The sequence below is a fragment of the Xenopus tropicalis genome, chromosome 9, assembly GCF_000004195.4.
Source record: "Xenopus tropicalis strain Nigerian chromosome 9, UCB_Xtro_10.0, whole genome shotgun sequence".
Classification (NCBI taxonomy): domain Eukaryota; kingdom Metazoa; phylum Chordata; class Amphibia; order Anura; family Pipidae; genus Xenopus; species Xenopus tropicalis.
The window spans coordinates 4616224-4626368 of record NC_030685.2 but is presented as its reverse complement, the minus strand read 5'-3'; the positions used below and the strand labels follow the sequence as shown (position 1 = coordinate 4626368).

The following is a 10145-nucleotide window of genomic DNA, read 5'->3' as shown; positions in this document are numbered from 1 at the left end:
CCTCTCAATACATAGGGCTACGTCATCCCTAAGAAGAAGAGCCCAACTGTGGGTTTGGGGGCCCTGCATGCCCCTGGCTCCGTCATACAGAAGGAAAATGACAAGAAGATCCTGGAACTCATCTCCAACATCATCCAGCTGCTGACTGGAGAGGTGGGTGCGGCCCCCCAATCCCCCCTTATTGTTTAGTAACAGTGTATGATAATCCCTTTCTCTGGCTGGGGGATGACTGTAACATTGTGTGTGCCAGGTTGCCATAAGGTGTGAGGATGTTTCCATCTATTTTTCCTTGGAGGAGTGGGAGTATATAAAAGGAAACAAGGCCCTTTACAGGGAAGAGATACAAGAGGAGGAGGAGGAGCCCCGGCAGCTCCGCCCACTGGGTGAGTAATGGGTGCAGGGCACCAAATATCAGAACCCCGTGTGTAACGGAACTTATAGGTGACTTTTCATCCTGTATCAGAGCCTGTCGGGGTGACAGTTCCTGCGCTGCTGCTCCTTCTATTCCTGCATTCCCTGACACAATGAATCCCTACATATATGTATAAAATGTGATAATGATTTCTCATGCTTGTATCTCTGCCAGACGGTGAATATGAAGATAAGAGAGAGATTCCAGCTGATCTGGGAGGAACATTATGTTATAATAATGAGCCAAGCAAGATTGGGGCTGAAGGTGCTAATGAAAATCTCATAAACTCTGACATTTCTTTAGCTTCGTTGGAAAGGGGAAACCAATCAGATTGCAGCATTAATCCCCTTACAGAACAGATACAGGGAACAGACACACCCACTCCCAACACAGAGACGTATAACTGTTCTGAGTGCCATAAATACTTTAGTACTAAGGTCGGTCTTCTCGAGCATCAGAAAACTCACACAGGGGTAAAATCATTTGTCTGTTCTGTGTGTGAGAAATGTTTTAAGTATCAGTCAAAACTTATTTTACATCAGAGAAGTCACACAGGGGAGAAACCGTTCTCTTGTTCTGAATGTGGGAAAAGGTTTACCCAGCATGTACATCTTATTGAGCATCACAGAACCCACACAGGAGAGAAACCCTATTCCTGTTCTCACTGTGGGAAACGTTTTAACTGTCCCTCAAAACTTACTGTACATCAGAGAAGCCATACCGGAGAGAGACCTTATTCATGTTCCGAATGTGGGAAGGGCTTTAAAGATAGCTGGAATCTCCGTGCCCATCTAAGAATCCACACAGGGGAGAAACCATTCACTTGTTCTCAGTGTGAGAAATGTTTTACTCATCGCTCGGCTCTTAAAAGACACCTGGCACTTCACAAACGAGAAAAAACATTTTCTTGTTCTCGGTGTGGGAAATGTTTCACTCATCGCTCAGATCTTAACAGACACCTGAAATCTCATAAAGGAGAAAAAACATTTTCTTGTTCCCAGTGTGGGAAATGTTTCAGTTGTACCTCAGCCCTTAATGTGCATCTCAGGTCTCACTCTGGAGAGAGACCGTACTCTTGTTCTGAGTGTGGGAAATGTTTTAAATATTACTCAAACCTTACTGTGCATCAAAGAACTCACACAGGGGAGAAACCATTTTCCTGCCCTGAATGTGGGAAATGTTTCACTAATGGAGCAAGCCTTACATACCATAAAAAATGTCACACAGGGGAGAAACCATTCACTTGTACTGAATGTGGGAAATGTTTCCGTAATAGCAAGGGCCTTAAATTCCATACAAGAATTCACACAGGGGAGAAACCATTCACTTGTACTGAATGTGGGAAATGTTTCTGTAATAGCACGGGCCTTAAATCCCATACAAGAATTCACACAGGGGAGAAACCATTCACTTGTACTGAATGTGGGAAATGTTTCCGTAATAGCATGGGCCTTAAATTCCATACAAGAATTCACACAGGGGAGAAACCATTCACTTGTACTGAATGTGGGAAATGTTTCCGTAATAGCACAGACCTTAAATTCCATACAAGAATTCACACAGGGGAGAAACCATTCACTTGTACTGAATGTGGGAAATGTTTCCGTAATAGCACAGACCTTAAATTCCATACAAGAAGTCACACAGGGGAGAAACCATTCACTTGTACTGAATGTGGGAAATGTTTCCGTAATAGCTCGGGCCTTAAATTCCATACAAGAATTCACACAGGGGAGAAACCATTCACTTGTATTGAATGTGGGAAATGTTTCCGTGATTGCACAAGCCTTAAAATCCATACAAGAATTCACACAGGGGAGAAAGTGAAACCATTCAGTTGTACTGAATGTGGGAAATGTTTCTGTAATAGCACAGGCCTTAAATTCCATACAAGAATTCACACAGGGGAGAAACCATTCACTTGTACTGAATGTGGGAAATGTTTCCGTGATCACACAAGCCTTAAAATCCATACAAGAATTCACACAGGGGAGAAACCATTCACTTGTACTGAATGTGGGAAATGTTTCCGTAATAGCTCGGGCCTTAAATTCCATACAAGAATTCACACAGGGGAGAAACCATTCACTTGTACTGAATGTGGGAAATGTTACCGTGATCGCACGGGCCTTAAATTCCATACAAGAAGTCACACAGGGGAGAAACCATTCACTTGTACTGAATGTGGGAAATGTTTCCGTAATAGCACAAGCCTTAAAATCCATACAAGAATTCACACAGGGGAGAAACCATTTGCTTGCAATGAATGTGGGAAATATTTTATGTATCGTTATCAGCTCACTGCACATTCCCAGTTACACACAGGGGAGGAACCATTGCCTGACAGTAACTGTACTGATACACAGTGAGTTACATACGATTATGACGCTATCAAATTATGATTCCTTTTGGTCAGTGTATTCTTAATTTTCAATAAATATTTAGAGGTAAAACTACACGGAATATTCTGTATAAGGGGTTGGATGGACAGATCACATCCTACAAGTCAGAGGGAGCTGCACAACTCAAAAAATAAGTGACGGCTACAGAAAACATTATTCTGGGTGACTGTCGGACAGGGGTGGGCCAAGCCAACCAGGCACCCTAGGCAACCCGGTCGGCCACCTCACCCCTGCACCTTCTCCCCTCCCCTCGCTTTGGATTGCGTGGGGGGTATGGGGGTCCGGAGGGTCATTGCCCCCACCACGTAATGACAAGCGGCGGGGGAAATGACAAGGGAGCACAGACTAGGGGTAGGTGGGAGAGGGTCCTGCCTGGTGCTCCCCAATCATTGCACCCTAGGCAGATGCCTCTTCTGCCTACCCCTAGTTCTGGCCCTGCTGTCAGAAAACTGCAACTCGTGTTTATCCAACACAATAAGATTCCTTTTTCAAAATACATTGACTGTAGGAGCTAATTGCATGAAGAGAGTTCCCCACCCAACTGCATTTTGTATAGTTTTACACTGCTGATACCACTTCAGGTTCCTGCTCCCCTGCTACAATCTCTATCAATAGCAAAACAACTTCTCTTCTTTACTCTCCTCCGTGTCCTCTAAACCACAGGCATTATGTGCCACATTTAACTCCCTACTGTGCTCCCTCCGCATGTTACTGTAAGTGCCCAAGACTTTGCTCATTTCCTGATTAGACCTGACCTGATTAGACGGAACATACCATTGGATGACAATCTCAAATTCACTTGCTGCTCACTAACATCCACTTTACACTCTACCCCCCTATGACATTAGGGGAAGGAGCAAACTTCTAGCCAGCTCAAACCCCACAACCTGCTCCCTTGACCCCAAACCTTCTCACCTCCCTTACCCAGTCTCTGATACACTCAGCCCTGCACTTACCCACCTATTTAACCTCTCACTTTCTACTGGTACTTTTCCTTCATCATACAAACAACCACTAATTACTCCCGTCTTGAAAACACCTTCCCTTGATCCCAGCTCCCTCACCAGCTATCGTCTGGTTTCCCTTCTCTTATCTAAACTGTTAGAAAGTCTTGTCTACAACAGCCTGGTCCAACATCTCACAGCTCCATTCCCGACCCCCTGGACCCCCTGCAATCTGGCTTCTCCCCACCCCCCAACACACTCAACAGTAACCAATGATCTTCTCCTGGGAAAGACTCAAGGTCGCTATTTCATCCTAATCCTTCTAGATCTCTCCGCAGCCTTTGACACAGTTGACAACCCAGTCCTCCCACATATTCTGTACATTTGTGCCACTGTTCTATTTTTATGTAAATCTTCACTTTTTGACCGTTTCTTTAAAGTTGCCTCTCTAACTCTACCTCCACCTCTTTCCATATCTCTCTTAGGTTTCCCCAAGGCTCTGCCTTAGGCCCCTGGTCTCACTTTATAGAAGTTCTCTAGGGAAACGTATTCAGTCATTTTTACTTCAGTACCACGTGTACTTGTCTATCTGCTATCCCCTCCTGAGTGTCTCAGCACTGAAACTGAATCTCTGAAACAGATTATTATATAATGTATATCGTTATATTTCCTCCAACAACTTCCCCTGTCCCTCAGGTTTCACTCAATAACATCACCTTTCAAGCACACAGGCACTGCTGGGGAATTAGCTGCCCCCCCCTTTCTTTTACACCACACAGCCAATCACTTACCAAATCAAGTCCTACTCACCTGTGCAACACTGCCCCAATAGGCCCTTACCTCTGTTTAGGCACAACTAAACATTCATCCAGTCTCTTATCATTTCCTGCCCCAACTACTGTAACTTTCTCCTTACAGGAATTCCAAAACATTGTCTTTTATAACTCCAATCTGTTCTAAATGCTGCAGCCAGACTCATCCATCTGTCTCACCGTTCCACATCTGTTGCTCCCCTATGCATCTCTCTTCTCTCATCTCTCTTCCCAATCTCCTTTAAAATCAAATTCAACTTGCTAACACTGACATATAAGGTTATAAATAATTAGGCCCCTCCCTATATTTCAGCAATGATCTCAAAATACTCACCCAGCCTATGCGCTGCTTCTCCCCTTCCCTCTCCTCTCATTACTTCATTCCATTCCTGACTGCAAGACTTCTCTCTCTCAGGCTTCTACCTGTCTACTCTCTGCCTCGGCCCATCAGTATCTCCCCTTCCTTCCAGGCACTCCCTAAAGCCCCATTGGTTTATGGAAGCCTCTGGCAACTGACCAGAACTGCAAATTCATGTTGTTCATGTAAAACTGATCATATTATAATAACTAAAAATAAAATCATTCTTTCAGGGTGCTTAGTTCCCCTTTACTTTTTTAAAATAACTCAGCATCTGCAGTCTAGAAGCCTGAATAACGGATGCAGTACCAGTATTAGGCCTTACTTAGGTACAGTCTGAAGGGTTAACATATGTATGCACAATTCTAAGAAGGTCTGTGTATGGCTACTTTAGTTGTTATGATTACCTTGACCATCCTGTGTCTGTACAAGTTATTTTGTCCTTGTTGATCTCAGCAAATGCTCAAGGCTAACAAACCAAAATAAGCTTCAGCAGCTACTCTAATTATTCGTGTTTTCTGCTAATAACTGCAAGGCCTATGCGCCCACCCCATGTTACGTAAGCATAATGGAATGTCTTTATCTACATGTGTATAATCTGTGGCAAAACCATCAATAAACTGGATTTGTTAGGAGATTCACTACTTGTCTGTGTCTCTCAGCAAGTTCCCGGATCCGTATAACGTGTACCAAAAAGACAGCCCGGGGTCCCACTAACTGATAGAACCCTAACACAGTCATTGCACTGATACAACCAACTGGCCTTCATGTTGATTAGACAGATCATTATGCACAGCCGTGGGCCAGTAACGTTCCAAGCAAATAACCTGTTAGGGACTGGAAGCGGATTACCAAAACAGGAGCCAGTGTGCTGGTTAAAGATTTAATAAAAAAAACCCTTTTCACTACAGCGGCCCCTACACTAAGGCAGCGCATTCCTAGAAAGTGCTATGAAACAACAAACCTGCTCTTACTATTCCTCGTTCTTAGGGTCCCTGCTCCCCAACTTCACTGTAGGAACTGGTCCCTCTGGGGCAGCGCAGCTACTGGGGCCCTGTTGGTCCCGCACTCAGAGGAAGTTCCACCCCCTGCTAAACACTATATTACTGTGAGGCAGGAAGTGCTCATAAGGCTTATGGCCAATAAAGTACAATATGCTGATAGTAATAGAGATACATCGGCTTCTGCCCAGTAACAGTGGGAATAAGGAAGTGTAGGGGTTAAAGCTATAGGGATTGTTAACCCTATAGGCCCCTAGATAGATTAGGTCAAATTAGCCAGACTTCCGCCTTTGCCTCCCACACTACTTCCTGTTAGTTAGAGCTGCATCACTTCCTGTCAGCTAATCACACATCACAAAATGGCGGCTAAAAGGGCAATATTTATTGATATAAATATACCGGTTAAATATTAATTCCTGATTACTCCCTGGATCCGACCCATTTCAGCTCCCCAACAAGGGGCACATAACCTGCCTGCTCTTCAGTAAAGGCCCCTCAGTGCTGCCCTCTTGTCAGCTGCATGGGGGTTACTCTTGCCCCTGCCCACACTCTGCTGCTTCTGGGGGTTTATTGCTTTCCCCCATGCTTTCTAATGGCAGGGTTGGCTGTAAGGTGGGGGCTGTTACTGTGGGTGACAGGGTGAGGGGCAAATCAGGGAGAACATGCCTGCCCTGGGAGTGGCCCTTTCCCCTCACTATTTCTTTCGTTCTGTTTCACTCAGCTCCGCCCACATCTCTGGCCCAGTTGGAATATGTTCCCTTTATACCAGTTTTCTGCCCCTCAGATTTCTTCCCATTCACCAATATCCATCTCCCAGTGCAGCCTCAGTCCCTTACTGACCCGCTCCTGTTTCCCGGGGCTGGAACTGCTAAACTGCCTGCAGCTGTGTATGAGGGGGCGGGGCACACTAACTGATTGGCTAAGAGCAGAGAGGGCGGGACACACAGAGTGTAAATATTATGGAATGTGCCCTCCCATTCCAATCTGCAGTCACTGTAACCACTCCCACGCCTACAGGAGCCGAACAATATGATTGGATAAATAGTCACTGGGGTGGAGAGGGGTGAGCAGGCTTTAGGGATCGAGGGATAATTTTTAACCGCAGACAAAACGAGTCAGTCGGGTTTAGTTAGTATGGGGCCGCTGGGACTGGCGGGTATCTGATTAACCCTGGGATATACAGTAGATTGATACAGTGTGGGTGAGGGGAGCTGGGAGATATCTGTGCGGTACATAGATATGTAGGGAATTGTCTCCCATCCCTTACTGAGCAGCTCTCACTCCCACCTCCCAAGCCCCCGGGACCATTGGTTTGTAGCCGGAGCAGGGAACTCTGGGAACTTCCGCACAGGTAGGTACTGACCCCCCACAATATACTGAGCCCATATGTGCTGCTAAATCCCCTGCTGCCTCCCTTATTCCTACCTTGTGTGGCACCGACCGACCGCCATTTACCCCCCTCACTCTCCTGTACTATGGGCTGTGTGTGTGGCACTGGGGTTACTCCTGCTGGGAGCTGTGGGACTGGGGGTCGGTGGGACTGGGGGTCGGCGGGAGCTGTGGGACTGGGGGTCGGCGGGAGCTGTGGGACTGGGGGTCGGTGGGAGCTGTGGGACTGGGGGTCGGTGGGACTGGGGGTTGGTGGGAGCTGTGGGACTGGGGGTCGGTGGGAGCTGTGGGACTGGGGGTCGGTGGGAGCTGTGGGACTGGGGGTCGGTGGGAGCTGTGGGACTGGGGGTCGGTGGGACTGGGGGTCGGTGGGTCTGGGGGTCAGTGGGACTGGGGGTCGGCGGGAGCTGTGGGACTGGGGGTCGGTGGGTCTGGGGGTCGGCGGGAACTGTGGGACTGGGGGGTCGGCGGGAGCTGTGGGACTGGGGGTCGGTGGGACTGGGGGTCGGTGGGAGCTGTGGGACTGGGGGGTCGGTGGGAGCTGTGGGACTGGGGGTCGGTGGGAGCTGTGGGACTGGGGGTCGGTGGGAGCTGTGGGACTGGGGGTCGGTGGGAGCTGTGGGACTGGGGGTCGGTGGGACTGGGGGTCGGTGGGAGCTGTGGGACTGGGGGTCGGTGGGAGCTGTGGGACAGGGGGTCGGTGGGACTGGGGGTCGGTGGGAGCTGTGGGACTGGGGGTCGGTGGGAGCTGTGGGACTGGGGGTCGGTGGGAGCTGTGGGACTGGGGGTCGGTGTAAGCGCCTTTTCTCCAGAGAAAACAACCCCAACCTTTGACAGTCTCCCTCATAGTGTGAAGCCTTAATCCCTTTTAGTCTTGGACTTTTGTTTATGTTCATGGGTTCTTTCATCCTACTGTGCTTCTGGGCAAGGACCATTAGGTCACGATAACGAATTGTCAGTAACACAGACAGGACTAATGCTGATCTTTGGGAATTTCAAGAAGAATGTGACTCACAAAGGGCCTCTATAACAGAATTTATATTTCCCCTCACTGACCGTGCCCACACTCAGCCAAGGTACCGCTCTCATTATGTGCATACGTGTGCCCCAGCATTATGATTGGCTCCTGTTATGGGGGGCATAACACTCAGTGGGGGCTGTTCTTAAAAAAAAAAAATACTATTGTTTCCACTTACGGTAGATAAATGAAATGTTTATAATAGGTGCCTCTTATAGGGATACTACCATGATGTTAAAGGAGACATATCCTATAAAAATTAAGAATGTACCAGGGAATTATACTCCTCTAGATATAGAAGGATTGTGCTTAAAGTTGTGTTTCTGACTGATTTATTGAGAAATTCCACAAAAAACCCACTAGCCCCGCCCATCTGTGCCACTTCCTGCTGGCTGAATTCTCTGGATGAGCTGGGGAGCCGGCGGCCCTCCGTACACTGCACTGTAGGATAGGAACCAATCAGCAGCTAGGCTGACCTGATAGGGAACTGAAGCCTGTCTGTACTTGTGTGAGTGCAGGGCTGTGATTGGCTCTCCCCCTCCTACTGTGCTTCTGGCAGGGACCGTTAGGACACGCCCACCCCTCATGTGAAACCCAGACAGGGACCTGAGAGGATCTATAGGGAGCTCCAATAAAGGGGCCATTGTTACAGATAGGGTTAATGTTTAGCCCAAAGGGAAACCAGCACCGGATATTATTCATAATTGCCTACAGGGTTAGGGGTTTTCCCATTTATCCAATATTTCTCCTTTAATGGGGCAGTTTTTATTTTTAAATGAACCTGGCCCTGAAGGTTCCCCTGGATCTGACTAGAACCATTCCGATCCACTCAGAATATTAACCAGACAGCAGCTCCATTTGAGGGATACATTAATGCAGAGAATTACAGTATACAGTATAATATAAAAGCCTGTACATTGCGAAAGCTTGTAATGATGCCGGGGGACGTATTCCAGCAAAAAGTCTTTCCTCATGCGTTAATTATCGCATAGAAATAGTAGTAACGCATGATTCACAAACACATATGAAGCGTTAAATGCGCTAAATATCGCGTTAATCTATGCGAATATTAACACCTACTTGGGGCAGGCGGTACGTAAATAAAATTGTGGTTCGTGAGGTTTTGCCAACACAACATGGACTTTGCAGCGGCATTTTTTCAAGTATGTGTTGACCCTAGAGTGATGCATCCTCCAGTTTTCAGGGAAATGGTCATTTTCAGAAAGTAATGGTTACGTGCGCAATAGCGTGCACTAATATGGTGTGCTAATATGGTGTGCGCTAATATGTGTTTCGCACGCGGCGGAAATTATTGTGCATGCGTTAAAATATCGTGTAAAATCGGTCATTGCGAGTTAAATAACGCATAGAACATTGCTTCTTAATTATAACAAAAAATAAGAAGCGATAACATTTGACTTTTAGTGAATCGGCCCTACTGTCTCAGTACAGTTACCCCAAAATATATCTCTGGTAATAGGGATAATCCACTTTGTCAGCACAGTGTCCCAATATATCTGTACAGTGGGATGTTAGTTATAGAGTGAATGTTTGGAGAGAGCAGCTGGGGGGGCTTTTCTGTGCCGGGACCCTGGCAAACACAGCAGTTCTGTGCTGGTGTCCCATTCTATAATGTGTGTTGTTTGATAGAAACTAATTTAAGTGTTTATACTATGCTTCTAAATCACCCATATCTGCACCCATTAATTCCAGGCCAGTCCCTCCCACAAGGAGCCAATGGGAATGTGGGAGGAAGCGAGTGACCCAGTGATGGGGAAGAAGGATAAAAATGAGGAGCGGAAGGAGAGA

At 46.9% G+C, this 10145-nt stretch overlaps 1 protein-coding gene across 1 annotated transcript; it reads left to right on the top strand.

The window, feature by feature from the left end:
* Positions 1-351: 351 nt before the first annotated feature.
* On the top strand, positions 352-3404 carry LOC108648851 (oocyte zinc finger protein XlCOF6-like). Its single transcript, XM_018097392.2, has one exon. The coding sequence runs from the start codon at positions 568-570 to the stop codon at positions 2779-2781; it is 2214 nt and encodes a 737-aa protein (XP_017952881.2). The 5' UTR covers positions 352-567; the 3' UTR covers positions 2782-3404.
* Positions 3405-10145: the final 6741 nt, after the last annotated feature.

Bases quoted from the DNA above. Each gene is read 5' to 3' on its own strand.
- LOC108648851 (XM_018097392.2), top strand. From the start codon at position 568: ATGCTTGTATCTCTGCCAGACGGTGAATATGAAGATAAGAGAGAGATT.